At 43.3% G+C, this 16118-nt stretch overlaps 1 protein-coding gene across 1 annotated transcript in view; it reads right to left on the reverse strand.

The window, feature by feature from the left end:
- Positions 1–16077, reverse strand: part of SMC1A (structural maintenance of chromosomes 1A) — a 38433-nt gene extending 22356 nt beyond the window's left edge. The window contains 16 exon segments of the mRNA XM_037823763.1: positions 1261–1402; positions 5146–5252; positions 5358–5474; positions 6691–6828; positions 6923–7069; positions 7168–7347; positions 7440–7625; positions 8800–9007; positions 9149–9231; positions 10064–10204; positions 10294–10546; positions 11131–11369; positions 11462–11665; positions 12573–12685; positions 12797–12985; positions 15969–16077. Of these exon segments, the coding sequence (XP_037679691.1) occupies positions 1261–1402; positions 5146–5252; positions 5358–5474; positions 6691–6828; positions 6923–7069; positions 7168–7347; positions 7440–7625; positions 8800–9007; positions 9149–9231; positions 10064–10204; positions 10294–10546; positions 11131–11369; positions 11462–11665; positions 12573–12685; positions 12797–12985; positions 15969–16077 (2556 nt within the window).
- Between the last annotated feature and the right edge of the window lie 41 nt (positions 16078–16118).

Raw genomic sequence — 16118 nt, forward strand, 5'->3', positions numbered from 1 at the left:
GGGATTACTCTCAAATACTTTGTAAAAAGTAAGCATATGCATGTATAGAGAGAATGAAAAAGCAAACATGGCAAAGGGTTAATGACTGATAAATCTTGGTGGAAGGTATATGGGAGTCCTTTGTACTGTTTTTGAAACTTTTCTGCTAAGTTTAAAATTATTTCAAATGAAAAATTACAAAAAATGTTTTTCTGGATCATCTAGATGTTCCTTTAGTCCTGCCCCAGGATTTTATTGCCCAACATGCATTTCTATTTAAGATTCCATGATAGTAAGAGTACCTCTTCAATACTCAGGGGTTAATGAAAAAAACAAACAAACATACAGTCAGACATAAAAGTCAAAGGATATGTTTAAACAAAGTGAAGACCAAACCACTTCAGGAGGGTGTACTGCAAGGAATAAAGGTTTCACAGTAATTTAAAGAGAAAAGGTGAGGGAAAATTGAGTCATCAGACAATACACCATGGAACAGGTATGCTAAACTCAAAAGAACTGAGTTGTAGCAGTCAGTACTAGTCACACTGTGAAAAAAAAATTCTGTTGTACTGAATTAACGTGATAATTAATTTAAATTTTATTAATTTTACTAATATTTAATTTGTAAGTTTGCCTTGGCTCTTTGGTTAAGTGTTTCAAGTACATATGTTTGCACATATTTGAACATCAAAAATTTTTTAAACCAACACTGGGGATCTTAGGGAATATTTTTCTTATAAAAAGGGTTCACGTGTTACTAAAGTCTGAAGACCACTAAACTACACAAATATTGATGTGAATGTAGCATAATTTGCTAAATTCCTAATTCCTAAGGGGCACTGGGAAGTTTCCAATTTGGAACTGTAAATAATGTTTGCAATAAACATCAGCCTGTGTGCACAAAGCTTAGCTAACATTTTGGATAATTATTTCCTCAGGTGTTCCAAGTTAGAAGATTTAAATGTATCATAAGAAAACTGGCCTCATTTTTTCTTTAAATCTTGACTAATGTGATAGGGAACAAATTACATCTGGTTGTTGCTTTAATTTGCATATCTTTGATTACTAGCAAGGCTAAATTAATTCTGCGTTTAGGGGCCACTTGAATCTCTTCTTGAACTGCTTGTGCTGCTTATTTTCTTCCTGTTTGGGCATTAATGTTTTCCTTACTGATTTAGAAGAGAGATGTATAAATTATGGATATTATCCTTCTGTCCATCATAGTTCTTTCAATATTTCCTCTCAGTTTTTATTCTGTCTTTTAATTCTCTCCTTCCTTACCTTCTTGAGCTTTTCTATCTTATTCTCATCCTTTTTCACTGTCTGCTCCCACATGTGTACTTTATCTTGGTCCTCCTTCAGTTGGTTCTTTTCAAAATCCAACTGGATGCCCAAGCGAGTCTTCTGATTCTCAAACTCCAAACTGCAGGGAGAAAGGGGAGCTAGGCCCAGGCCACAGGGACCCAGAGTTACTGCTGGATGTCAGTCACCGCTCAGCTTATCCACCCATATCCACACAAAACTCTCCCCTGAGGTTGGAAAGCTAAGCTCCTCAGCATAGCTCTGTGGATATGCACAAAGATGAGAAGAGGAGGCCAAACTCCCAAGTCCAAAAGGACCCAAAAGTCCTCCCAAGTTCCTAGGAGGCACAAAAAGGGGTCCATCTGAATACACCAGCTGTGATAATTCTTATTTCCTTAGTTTCTATGTACTTTATGTACATTATCTCTAATCCTCACAACAGCCCCACAAATAGGCATTATCATCCTAATTTTACAATTGAGGAAAAAAGGGCCAAGAGGTAAAAGACCCTCCTCAAGGTGACACAGCTAGTAAATGACACATTTGAGAATGGAACTCAGATCTAACAGCAAAACTTGGGATCCTTCTCCTATACTATCATGGCAATGTAATGCAGTAGTTACTAGTACTACTTAGTAGTAGCGTAATCTCAGGCAAACCAGTCACACTCACCATTCCTCAGTCTCCTCATCTGTAAAATGGAAATACTAGTACTTACTACAGAGTTATTGGGAGTTTCTTAGTGAGTTAATATGTATCAAGTCCTCAGAACAGTGCCTGGCACAAACAAGTATTCACTAAATTTTAGTTACCATAATTGTTGGGTATACTGGCTGTAGTCAGCTCATCTTTACCCAAGAGCTTAGACTCTTTCCAACAACTACCTCCCCACCCCATATTCCGGAATATCTTAAGGGATAGGGCTTGGGTACTACAAACACATGGAAAAAATCTCAGGTTCCTAAAATTTCCCTACTCTCCATATTTTCAGAAACCCAAGGAGTAGAGAACTGGTACAGACACTAGCAAGCTAAGGCAGGGCTGACTTCCAACTGCCCCCACCCCGTACACCTCCCACCAATATTGTGTGACAGGTGCTACCAGGTGTCACGCTAGCAGGCTTAAAGCCATTAGTCACTGTAATACAAAGGGAATGTAATTAACTCCATAATTTTAACCTATGCAATTTTAATCCAATCTCCTAAGCATGACTCATAAGGCCCTGTGTGATCTGGCCCCTGCTGACCTCTCCACTACCCCCACCTTCCTCCCGACCTCGTTTTCATGCTCCAGACATTCAAAACTGCTTAGTTACCAGAACAAGGCATGCTCCCTTACACCTTCAAGAATGCTGTTCTCACTGCCTGGAACCCCCCTTCTCTGTCTGCTGCCTGGCTAAATCCTACTCCCTCTTCAAGGTTTTCAGGTCTCCAGGTTACTCCTGACCGTTTTGAACAAACTTGGAAGAACTTCTTAGTTTCTATTGCACTTTGTTGGGTTCCTTCCTTTTTTGGACTTTAGATACACATCCTACAGTTTATAACATACTTATTGTTGGCAGGACCCTCCTCTTGCCCCCTTGTTTCAATCTCTGATTCCCTTTCCCATTACCTTCCCTACTGTGAGCAGGTACTCCAAAGTAACATATACATGTATGTCCTTAAAAATGCATATCCTCGTAACATGTTATTTTGCTTTTAAGTGTATACAAGTTCATGGTGTTATAAATTCCATTCTTCCTAATTTTTTCAGTCAACACTAAGTTTATAATTTACCCATGATACTGCCTATAAATCTAGTTCTTGCTCTGAACCGCTATATGGTATTCCACAGTATGTACAGACATCATCTTTAACTTATACTTTTCCCCAGTGGTGGCCCTCTACACCACCAGCTTCCCACTACCACAAATTATGCCAGTGGGAACCATCTAGAACATGTCTCTTTGTGACCCCATAGCAAGATACTCTGGGTTTGATAATTCAAAGGGCATATGTAGACTTATTTTCACGAAATACTGTCAGAGTGCTTCTAAAAACTGCTGTGGCAGTTTAAATTGTCATCAGAGGTACATGACAGATCCTGGCTTTCCACGTCAATAACACTGGTCATTATCTACCTTTTTCACTTTTGCTAATCTGATAGGTACAAAGTGGTATCTCATTGTTTCAATTTGCATTTCTGATTATGAATGAAATTAAACATCTCTTCATGCAGCTGTTAGCCATTCAAGTTTCTCTTTCCATGAACTGCCAATTCATATCCTTCACCCGTTTTTCTATTGAGTTTCTTGTTTTCCTCTTGTTGATTTGCAGTAGCCTGGAAATTTCCTCTGTAATCTGTAACTACCTCAATGACAATATTGATGACACTGTTCTGAAGTAGGTGATCTATTGTCTGTCTCCCTCACTATTCCAAAACATACCTGAGGATAAGGATGGTCTATGACTCAATTCAAAATCTACTGATCCTGGCTTGGGGGTAAAGAGTGATGAATATTTACTGTAAGGGTGAAGGGCTAGATGAACTGCTCACCAGGGCACAGACTCCAGAAGGTGACCTCCTTTAAAGCAGAGGCTGTGTCATGTTCATCTTTGTCTTACTCCAGTCTCCACCAGCCCCCACTAATACCTAGCACAGGGTAACCTAGCATAAGGTAGTTACTCAAGAAAGGTTTGTTGAAAGAAGAAACAAACTAAAGTGGGTCTTAAAGAAAGGAGAAACCATTGCTTTGTCCTTGCTATTCTTCCAACCTAGAACTTCTTTCTTCCTCCCCCACATCATCCATCAGGATAATGACAATAAAAACTAATACCAGTTGATTCTTACCATTCACAGTAGTTATTTTCTATAAAGTCCCTGTGAACACTGAAATAGCAAATACTGAACCATTGCTCCAAGGGGAAATACAAGCTTAGGTTCCTGCAAGCCTCTAGTCACAACATTTTTGACAACTGATCAATACATAACCTTGTTTTATAAGTGTTTAAGCAGAAATACACCTTATTTTATATTACTGATTCATTAACATTGAACTCATGGCCAACAGCAGTGTAACTCATTCTGAATGAAACTTATCTAACAGATGTTTTTTCTTAGTAAGGCACATCACAGCCTTCTTACATTCAGGAACACTAAACAGCACTATAGCTGGGGGCCATTTTAAGTAGCAAAATCACCAACAAAAACACAAAAACATGAAAACTGTGGCACTAAATATACAGTGAAAAGGACACTTGTTTACAATATGATAACCAAAACAAGAAGACAGCAGAATGTCCTGCCTTGTTCGACCTCAGCTGGGAATTTGTATGTCAGGTGACTGAAATCCCACCCCCCCCCCCACCCATGCTCAGCACATATCCACACATGACCACAAAAATGCCACAAGCACTAATTTGGGGATTACAAATAAATTTTAGTAGGTAGGCAAATTTGCAAATGTGGAATCTGCAAATAATAAGGATCAACTATATTTCTTGCTCTTAACATGTGTTAAATACTTGATAAGGATTTATTTCATCTGTTCTTCCCAACAATGCCATGAGATGAGCATCATTATTATTTCATTCTGTGGATGAGGAAACTAAAGATTAGAGGGGGTCAAGTCACTGTCCAAGTTAATACAGCTAATGAGTTATGGAGCTGGGATTTTAACCCAGGTAAAACAGGTCTAAAGCTGGCACTCTTTTACTATGCTGTACTGCCTCCCTGATTTCTCTGTTCTTATAAGACCTAACTCCACTCAACTCCCACTGTTCTAAGAACTAGTCCCTGCCTTATGATTGCATCTGACATTCCAAGGCTGTCCGGATGGAGGCTCAAGAGTATCACAGTATCCCCTCCTATCACACTTTCACCTACTGCTTCTTGGCAATTTCATTCTGCCGCTTCACCTTCTCTTCTTCAAACTCCCTGATGTTGCGCACACGAATCTCCCGACAAAACTCTTCAAATACCTCATCTTCTACCTGAGGGAAGAAGTCAGGAAGGGCAGAGGTCCTTTTGGTCAGAGTCCTGGCTCTAACCCCAGCCCTGCCCTGATGCACATGCTGGCACAGCTTACCCCCACCAACCTGGTTCATCTTCTCTTTTAAGTCTTTCATTTCCCTCTCTCGGCTCTGAATTATCCTCTTGATATCATTGATGCGAGGTCCAAAGTTGGCCAGCTCACTCTCCAGCTTGGACTTTTCCTGCAGTAAATGGAACTGAGAAGGCAAAAGAGACTAGGATCCTTGGAAGAAAAGAGTCCCATGCTCAGAAAGGGGTAGCTCACCACACAGAGAGAACCTGAACTTTGCACCACTGCCCTGGTCACTTCTATCATATCTCACTTGAACAATCACATGGCTTCCTCCCTGACTTCCAGTTTGGCCAACTCCAATCCACAGGCCTGGACAACAAAGTAAACATCGTTAGTTACAGATTCACAATCCCTTATCTATAACTTTGGGGGTCCAGTATTTTAGAATTCAGACTTTTTCAGATTTTAGAAAAAGATAAAATGATACACACACTACATATTACATATTCCAGTGTGGTCTAGGAAAGCACCCAATAATCAAACACATTAATATTTATGAAGCTAAATGTCTCAATCACATTAAGTTTAACTATGGCTCATGTCCATTCAGATCAGTTTTTTAACACCAAGTCACAAACAAAAACCAGTACCAAAATAAAAACAAAACAAAAAAACTCACCTTTTGCTTCCAAAACTTTCTAAGCTTTTAATTTTGGATGAGGGATTATGGATCTTTATTAGATAACTGTACAGCTGATGTTTGTACTAATCCCTAAACTGACCCTTCCTTATTCCACTTTCTTGCTTCATTTCTTTCCAAAACACTACCATTTAACATACTGTATCGTTTATTTCTTAAAATTTCCCTCCACTTGAATATAAACTCCCTGAGTGCTGTGATTTTTGTCTGTTTTGTTCACAGCAATATCCTTAATACCTAGAACACCACCCCCAACCCATAGGGACTGTGGCTTACTTTCAATTCACTTTCTGAAGAAACTTGAGTAGTTGCCGAATAAATGAATTATGCTAATAATAGCACCTAACATTTACTGAGCACTTTCAACGTGCCGGGAACTAGTGCAGGCACTTTACATGTATTATTAACTCATCCAGTCTTCGTAACAACCCTATAAAGTAGGTATTATTTAAATCCTATTTTACAAATAAGAAAAGTGATATCAAGAGGTTAAGCAACTTGCCTAATGTCATACACATGGCAGAACCATCTCAATCCCTGGCTGTCTCAATTTGTGCTATGCTTGGTTCCCTGGAGTAGGTTGGGAAGAGAGAGAGAAGATGGACAGGATCCCCATTCCTAGAGAAACCTAGGCCAGAAATATGAGCATAGCTTTTGGAGGACAGGGCTAGAGGCCAGGACCCACCTGCAGATTCAGGGCTAGATGACGTGTCTTAGTCTGTTCTAAGTCACTCTGTGAGTACTTCAGCCGCATCTGCAATCCATGGGCCTGAGACTGCACCTGGCACAGCTCCGCTTCTTTCCATTTTGCCTTCATCTGCTCCTAAATGGGACAAGAAAGAAGGGGTAGGTGCTAAGAAGGTGGCCACCTGGGCTTGGCAGCCTCACTCCCAGGGATAGTGCTGCCTGTGGCTCACTTTCAGCTCTTCTGTCAACCACTCCTTCTTCTCTTTCAACTTGTCTACTGCTTTCTCATCCCAGCGTCGTGCCTTGGCCTTCAGGTTGCTGGCCCCACCAGAGATCACTCCTGACTTCTGGAATAGGGTCCCATCCAGTGCCACTGTCTACATACAGTAAGAAGAGAAAAGGAGAGGAGAAGCTGAGTAGAGGAATCTCCAGTACAGAGCACGTCTAGCTCCATCCTGGGCAAAGGAATCCACACCTTGTGGCGCTGGTGGCCTCCAAATGCAATATGGCGGGCATCCTCTACATTGTCACAGACGAGGGCACTGCCACAAGCGTCCTGCAGGGCCTTTTTGATGTGAGGTGGCTCATAGCGAATCACATCAATCACTAGCTTGGCCCCCTTCAGCTCCCGAAGTTTCTCATCTGTAGGTTTCACCTGTGGGAAGTAGCTCAATAAATGGCAGAACATGGAAGACTGGGAGGAGGGGCCCTCTCTCAGAGGACTGACCCCATCCCTGCAAGCCGCACCTCCAGGTAGTCAAGAGGCAAGAAGGTCTCAGGCTCCCTACGCTGCTCCTTGATATACTGAATACAGTCCCGTCCTGTCTTCTCCGAGTCCACGATAATGGCATCCACGTTTTTGCCCAAAACTTTGGTTACAGCAATCTGATACTTCTTTTGTGTGGGCTGGCAGAGGTCAATGAGGCGGCCATACTGAGTAGAGTAAGAAAGGAGAACAGGCATGAGGCTTGTAGGAGCTAACTCAGAAATCCCAATACCTGGCTTGGAAAGTGGGGCAGAAGCATGACAGGCCAGAATCTGTACCAATAACACAGCCCCATGCTATGGATGAAAAGCCTGCTCTGGCCCCAAAACAACTTCAGTCATGTCCGAACCCAAAATCATTGTTCTAAATCTCACTTTTACTATTTCACAGACCACTGCTACCCCAGGAACTATGCTAAATACCTTATATGCACTGTCTCAAATTCTCACAAGAACAAAGCAAAACACATCTCTTTCATTTCGCTTCCCCTAACCCCTAAAACCAACCATGGTTTCCTATGAACCATCAGACAAAGGACAAGATCTTCAAGGGCAGGGACCAAGCCTAATTAACATTATCTCCCAACTGTGTATAGCACAGGAAAGATCAGGAATTATTTATGGAGACAAACTTAATTGAATCCAGGACTGAAATTATAGTAACAGTGGGGTAATATTCAGGGGACCAGGGGACTCAGGATTTGGTTGAAGAGGCTGAGTTCAAGAGATCTGATAAAAGCTATGATATCCCTAAAAGCTAAGGAGCCGACTGGTACATGTCAAGAGAACTTACACCGAGGTCTGCAGAGCTTTCTGAATGTGAAGAGCCCAAATCTACTTCAAGGGACAGTAATCCTGGCCTTGTGGCCCCTCCCCCTTCTAAAGGCTTCTCTGGCTTCTCCACCATCTGTGGAGCAGTGGACACAGCAAGGAAGGCACAAGGCTGGCAGCCACAACAAAACCCTCTCCTTGCGAAGGTGTTAATAATAGGGTGGTGTATGGGAACTCTGCATTCTATGCATGACTTTTCTGCAAACCTACAACTTCTCTCATAAAATATTTTTAAAAAGAAAAAAAAAACTCTCTCTGTGCGAGGCAAACCCTTCAGGAAGACATAAGTGGTGTGATGAAAAGCTTCAGAGTCAGAACAAGTTGGTTTGAACTGCAGCTTTTCCACTTTTAGAATGTGCTACTTTGGGCAAGTCATTTAACCTCTCTGAGCCTCAGTGTTCTCACCTGTAAAAATGGGGTTAGCAATTCTTCCCTCAAAGGGCGGTTGGGAAAATTACAGGGAGTGCGAGAAAGAAGGTATTCAAGAAATGAGTTCCCTTTCCATTCTTACCACAGAGCCAGGGTAAAGGCGCTTAATGCTCTCCGTGATCTCTGCCTTTCGCTGTTGGCGGCTGCTCTCCTGGCGGTCGATGCGGGCATCTCCCAGCTGCTCCATCACCTGATTGAGCTCCTTATTGATCTCATCAATACGCTGTTTGGCCATCTCCACCTCCTCCGCCAGCTCCCCCTCTAACTTCTTTTGCTCCTCTAGGGACTGCCTAGAAAGGGAGGAAACACAGAGGTTACCCTGGCTGGTCAGAAAATATTCCTGGCTGAGAGACTCTGGGAATACTGCCTAGGGTGAGGCAGGACAGGCAGGGTCACAAGAAAGTAAGGGAGAAGGTTACAGAGCTACTTACTTGCTAGTGGTGATGTATTCCTCCAGTTTCTCAATCCGCTTCTGATTCTCTTCAATCTCCCACAGCTTTTGCTTGATCTTGGCCTGAGAGACAGATATACTCCATCACCAGGGACTGAGCGAATTAACTCCAAGACCAAGGGGCCCTGGCTTAGACCCTAATATGCCCACTCATTCAAGAGCCCAACAGTCCAGGACAATCTGTCAGTAATGCTGGAGGCCTAATAAAAGGTGTATGGTATAAATCCTGCTAACTGATGGGGGCATCCCAGGGTTCTAGAACCTCTTATAGCTGTTCTACTCAGTCCAGTCTACCCCCCTCACCAATCATGGAAGCTCAAACCAAGTAAAGTAAAGCTGTACAAGCCTTTCTGCACCTGCTTTCTCATCTGTAAAATGTAAGTAATCTCTAGCTCACAGAATACGTATTAAGTACTTAATATAGGGTAACTGTTAGCACTAATGCCTTCCTTGCACTCTTTTAAATATTTAAAAGTGCTTAGCAGGATGTGTAGAACACTGTAGGCTCTTGGGGACTACATGACCTTTCTTTATTGTTATTATTATTACTACTATTGATATCGGGGAGGCGGTAAGTAAAGTATACTCAATAAAAGTGTGGGCTCTAGAGCTAGACTGCCTAGGTTTGTATCCTGGATCTGCCACTTAATAACTGAGTGACTTTCGACAAATTATTTCACCTCTGTGTCATAGTTTCTTCCTTTAGAAAACAGGGATAATAGTACTTATCCGATAAAGGTAGTCTTAAAAGAGGACTTAAATGACTGAATACATGCGAAGAACAGTACCTGACACACACAATACATATCAGCTATTGTCATTATTGTTACTACTATCATTACTGAGAAATCCTTTTCTCTGGCACATTATTCCTATTTTTATACCTCATGCTCACCTCTGTCTCTACTTTCTTCCGCTCTTCCAGATCTAGCCGTTCCTGGTCAGCTTTCTGGTCTCGACTGAACTTCTCCAGCTCCTGAGCCAGGGTAGCTGCTCTCTTGCTGGCTTCTTCTTTCAACTGGTGGTACTTCTTTACCTGTATTAGGGACAGGGAAGGACAGGGATGACCAAGTCAGCCATGTCAGCCCAGTGATCTCCTCCCTGCCAACCCCTTCCAGAGCCTGCCTGATTCTCCTCCAGGGTCAAGTCTCTGCCTTGACTCTGACTCTCCTCTTCCATCTGTTCCTCAAACTCCTGTTGGGCTTTCTCTACTGACAGCATCTCCTTCTCCAGCTCATCCATGTCGCCTTTACGCTTCTTGTAGTGCTTCTGAGCATTCTGCAGGGTCTTCTTGGCTGCTTCCAGTTTCTTGATTTTGTGGGAGGTATTGGCTTTGATGTACTATGGTCACTTCTGGTTCAGCTCTGCGTCCTTTTCCCTTTTGCCAGAGGGGAGGGGAAATCAGTCAGCACTTTGGGAGAGGGGAGGGTTTTCAGGCTTTTTAACCAAAGAAGGGCCAAGCCCATTCAACCAAGGGACTAAAAGAACAAGGGACTGATACTCCACAGATCCTCACAATACTACTTCCTGGAACCTGTGGCTTCCAACTGGCATTCCAGCTACTCCCTACCCCAGGCCACTCATTAACAACTCCCAAGATTACCCTGTGTTTATCTAGTTGCCTCCCACCAGATCTAATCTTTTCAGATCCCTATCTTTTAAACTTCTGCCTCCAGTTTTCCTGTTCTAGAAAGGCCTTTCTGGCCACTCAAGTGGCTGGCCCTCCCAATTCTTCATCTCACTTGACAAGAGTAACACCCCTTTCAAGTTCTCCATCTTCTGAGTACGTATCATACTCCAAATCTCATTACTTAAATATTCTATTTGTCTAAAATCCAAGCCAAGAAGTGTGCCTGGTTCTGGCCAAAGTCAGTCACGGGGAGGAGAGAGAAACAAGTATGGGAACTGGACTCCAGGCTCAGTGGAGTTTCCCCAAATCACAGACTCAGGTCTGCCTCTTACTTGATCTTCTTCTCAATCTGCTGCTGCTCCCGCATCATTTTGCCCAGCTCCTTCTTCTTCTCCTTCAGTTCATCCTCTACTTTATCCATACACTTCTTGTCCTTCTCGATCTCCTTGTTCTTAGAGGCCAGCTCCTTGTTGAGCTTCTCAATTTCCACTTCACTGTGATAAAGCTTAAAGAGCTGTAGCTGTACCTGAGCTCGCACTACCTTATCTTTCAAGTGCTGGTAGCGGTCAGCCTGTGCAAACAGGGGAATGGGGGCAGGCGTACATCATAAGGCAATGGCTTTATCCTATTCCCTCAGAGCCAAGAGGCAGCCTGGCCACCTACCTCTTTTTTCTCCTGCTTGGCCTCCTTGCGTTCAGCTGCAATGTTTTTCTTGCGATGGTAATTAAACTGGGTATCCTCTTCAGCCTTCACCATTTCCTTCTTTCACTTATCATATTCCTGGGCCAGCTCCCCAGAGCGACTGATCTCTTCAAATAGAGCTGTCCTCTCTTTGGGGTTCTTCATGGCAATAGATTCCACAGCACCCTAGCAAAGGTCAAACACTCTTCTCACTCAGCCCTTACACCAGCCCAGTTCTGCCACCCACCACCACTCATTCCCCCATCAGGTATCTTTTGAGGAGCACAGAGAACAAAAGACAGACACAAAGACAACACAGTAAGTTATGTGCAGTGACAGAAAGAGCACAGAAAAAAGGACCAAATGAAACTTGGGGGTAGGGGACTGGTAGGAATGTCTATCTGGGAAGGCTTCCCATATGTGACATCTAAGCTGAGTTTTAGAAAATGGGAAAGAACTAACCGAGTAAGTTAAGAGAGAAAAGGTTATTCCAAGAGAAAATGTAATATGCAAAGGTCTGGACACCTAAGAAAGCAGGTGAATTTGGGGAACTGTAAATGGTTTAATTAGGCTGGACTGCAGGACTGGAGAGGAATAGTATTGGCAGATGAGGCTAGTAAGGTAGGCAAGAATCAAATGATGGTGTTTCCTGAATGACAGGCTTAGTTTGGATTTTATCCTGAAACAATAGTTCTCCAACTTTAGCATGCATCCTAATAATATGGAGAGTTTGGCAAAACACAAATTGCTGTGCTCCACCCCTAAGTCTCTGAGTCTGTAGATCTGGGATGGGACCTGAGAATGTATATTTCTAACATCCCCAGGTGATGCTGATGATGCTGGTCTGGAGACCACACCATCATAAAGGCAATGAGGAGTCACCAAAATGCTGTAAGAAGAGAAGTAAGAGAGACAGATTTGTGTCTTCCTAAGATGAACCTGCCCAGAGGATGAAGTGGAGTCAGGAAGCCCAGTAAGGAAGGCGGCACATCAGCCAGGGGAGAGTTGATGAAGCCCTATATTGACAGGCCCAGTGGGTATGGGACAGGGGTTGGCAAAAAGCAGATATCCAACAATTGTTAAAAATGTCCACCTGGAAGACGAGGAAGTTACGAGCTTTGATGAGAATGCCCAACTTCTCTAATTCTTCACTGTATTCATGTAGTTGAACTACTTTGTTGCTGATCTTGTACTCAGAGGAAGCCCCTGGAAGACAATACATGAGTCAGCTGTGGATCACACCTCCTTCCTACCCCTGCTAACTAATAAAGCCACCTCTCAGGACTAAAGGAAAGCCTTCTGGCCAGCCTCACTCACCAACAATGACATGAGCAAAGGTGCAGTCCTCAGCACCCTCCTCAGAGTAGACCATGCTGACAAAGGCCCGGTTGGCAGCTGGCTTTCCTATAGGAGGTCCATGGATCAGGTCCCACAGGGTCTTTACGTGCAGGTTGCTAGTCTTTTCACCCAGCACAAAGCTGATGGCATCCATGAGATTTGACTTGCCTAAGGGAAGAGGGAACAAAGCAGACAAGAGGAGTCAGGAAGAAAGGAAAAGGAGAGGAAAGAATAAAGAAGGAATTAAGAAGAACAGGAATGTCTCCTAATAACCCCGTGCTCAGACTAATGGGAGAGTACTCATAAAGACTAGGTCCAACCAAAGTGCTGGGTCAAAGGCTTAGAAAAATTGTTCCCTTGCAGTTATTATTCATAATCGCCAAAAATAGAAACACACCTAAGGAAATGATATCTTCAGAGAATGGGTTGTTCTTTAACCTTTAATTATGGTTCCACGCCAACTGATGAAACAAGCAAGATTCAAAACTTAATATATAGTTTGATCCCAACCATGTTAAAAAAAAAAAAGGCATACCCCTACTGTGATGAATATGAAGTACACAGCACCATATATGAAGTATTTTGCCAAATCTAAATCTAAACAAGCCACCTACCTTCTAGTTTACAGGAAATACAGCAGATAGCAAAACATGATAAATGACACTATGAAAAAACCTTCAGACACAGAATGTTCTATAAGACAACTGGCCTGGTCTTTTTAAAAAGTCAATATCTTAAAAAAAAAAAAAAAAAAAAAGAGAGCGACCGGGGGAACCATTCCAGAATACAAGAGATTACCAAATGCAGTGTACAAACGTTGATTGGAACCTGGTCCCCAAAAACCAAAAAGACGTTTTGGGGTGCAATTACGGAAACTTAAACTGAATAGTCCATGATGTGAGGAAATTGATTTTCTTAGGTGTGTTAATGGTATAGTGGAAGTATAGGAGAATGATGATTTTAGGAGAAGAATGCTGAAGCACTTATATTTTTTAAAAGTTTGGACAGGTGCTGGGTGGGGATGTTGGAGAGGAACAGTTTAATCTCTATAAATTCTATCTTAAGATTCTCCCCAAACATTTTTTATGATGAACTGAGGACCTGATTTCCATTGCAGGCAGGGTTTGATGGACAGTTCCAGCAAGTTATCATACCATTTTGTGTCTCAGTCTTATCTATAAAATGGGAATAATGGTATCTTCTTCCTAGGATCACTGTGAGAATTTAAATGTTAAGGGTCTCAAAAAATAAAATACCTGACACACAGTAAGTGCTCAGTAAATGTCAATCCTATCCTAACTCAGTCTGGACTCAGCTTTGTCTACCTCATGACAGCAGCACATCACAGAGACCAGGAGTCAACCTTTCAGGCACCAATTTCCAACCTTTGGGCTTCTCCAATGCTCTCCAGGGATAGTGAGAACATCTCACAACCAAAGTCCTCTCTACTCAAAATCATTCAAGATTGCAAACATTTTCAAAACATATAATACGAGCTGGACACTAGAATTACAATGATAACTAACATAAAACATTTCAAGGAATGTCTTCTTCAGGACACTCATAGACCTGTGATAAAGATACAAAAATATACACCATGAATACAAGATAGAAGAAAATAAACATTAACGTGTATCAAGTGTCTACTGTGTGCCAGAGAGAAAGAGCAATTCGCTGACTGAGGGGAATCAAGGAATGCCTTATGGAGAAATGAACTTTGAAGAATGGGGTTGGAGAGGGGGGAATCAGGCCAAGGGCCTTTCTGGAACAGCTGGGTATACAAACTTATCAATGCTGAGAAGACTGAATGCCAAGAGGTACATCCTGGCTCTTTCCACAGGGGTCACTGCACCAAAGCCCCAAGAAATTGGAGTGAATCCCCCCACACCCCTACACCCCTCCCCCAAAGCATTAGCTGATCTAGGCTAGTGGTTCTCAAAGGGGAGGAGGGAGTAGTGATTTTGCCCACCAGGGGACATCTGGCACTGTTTGGAGACACTTTTAATTGTTACACTCGGGGAACGACGGTGCCACTGTAACCTAATGGGGAGAAAAGCACGATGCTGCTAAACATCCTACAATACACAGAAACGACCTCACAACAAAGAATCTTCCCACCCAGTATGTCAATAGCCTCACTGTTGAGAAAGCCTGCTCTCGGCATCGTCAGACAAGACCCTAGAAAAGGTATTCAACAAAAGCTAGAAAGGCTAGAAAATGATTCAGGTTGAACATCTCTGGGGTGGAGCAACACAGGATTCCAAATGGACCACTTCTGAGGGTAGCTGGGAGGAACCCATGATTCAGAGATAAGAATTAAGATATGAAATAGATGCCTCACCTGACCATCCTTTCTAAAGATACCCTCCAAATCACTCTATCACACCAACTGGCTGGTCTTATTTCCTTCATAGCACGCTTCACGATCTAAAATTATCTTATTTTCTCCTTCTTTGTTATCGTCTTTACCCACTAAAACTTAAGTTCCTCAGAGCATACTTGGCTTACTCCGTTCTCTGCTGTTTCCAAAGCACTTTGAACAGCTCTTCAAAAGCAGTAAGCATTCAGATAATTGGTAGCTTTGGACAGTTTCAGTAGTAGGAAAGGGGCAAACTCGAAGCACCGCACCTCTGAGGTGAGGGGAGAAGGGGATCCCAGACCCCAAGCACTCTGGAGACGCGAGCGCCAGGTCCGAGATTCAAAAGTGCCGCCTCTAGAGAAGAGTGAAAAGGACGGCATTGAGGCATACTAATGGGAGGCAAAAGGGGGTGTTGAGCTGAGGCAGAAGTGTACCTTTGCGACCGGAGGCCACCGGAGATTACCAGCCGTCCCACAGCTTCCGGAGGGGTGAAGCAAGGCCGGGGAAGCCGGAGCCAGAGGGTTTGGGCGGGAGGGGGTAATGGGCGGGGCAAAGTCGAGTTCGGCCGGTACCACTTGGGTCCGAGCAGGGGCCGCTCAAACCGCGGGCAATTGACACCTGGGAAAGAGGTTCGCGTCAAAGCACCTAAGCAGGGAGAGCGAATTCGGGCCGAACCCCCAGTAGGTATAAGGAACCCTGCAGGGTTTGCGACTTTTCAGGTGGCACGGATTGGGACGTACTACTCCGCCGCCGGATACGGGGTCCCGGCCGGGACGAGCCCAGGGCCGCAGCCGGGTTTATCGGACCCAATGGCTGCGGTGAACCTCTGAAATGGTCCTATGATTTGTTGTCCCTTGTAGGACTTAAAATTCTCGAGCTCAATCAGTTTGAGGAAACCCATGGTGACTGCGGTGGCAGCGCCGGCGGCGGCACAAAGAGCCG

The sequence above is a fragment of the Choloepus didactylus genome (assembly GCF_015220235.1).
Source record: "Choloepus didactylus isolate mChoDid1 chromosome 24 unlocalized genomic scaffold, mChoDid1.pri SUPER_24_unloc2, whole genome shotgun sequence".
NCBI classification, from domain to species: domain Eukaryota; kingdom Metazoa; phylum Chordata; class Mammalia; order Pilosa; family Megalonychidae; genus Choloepus; species Choloepus didactylus.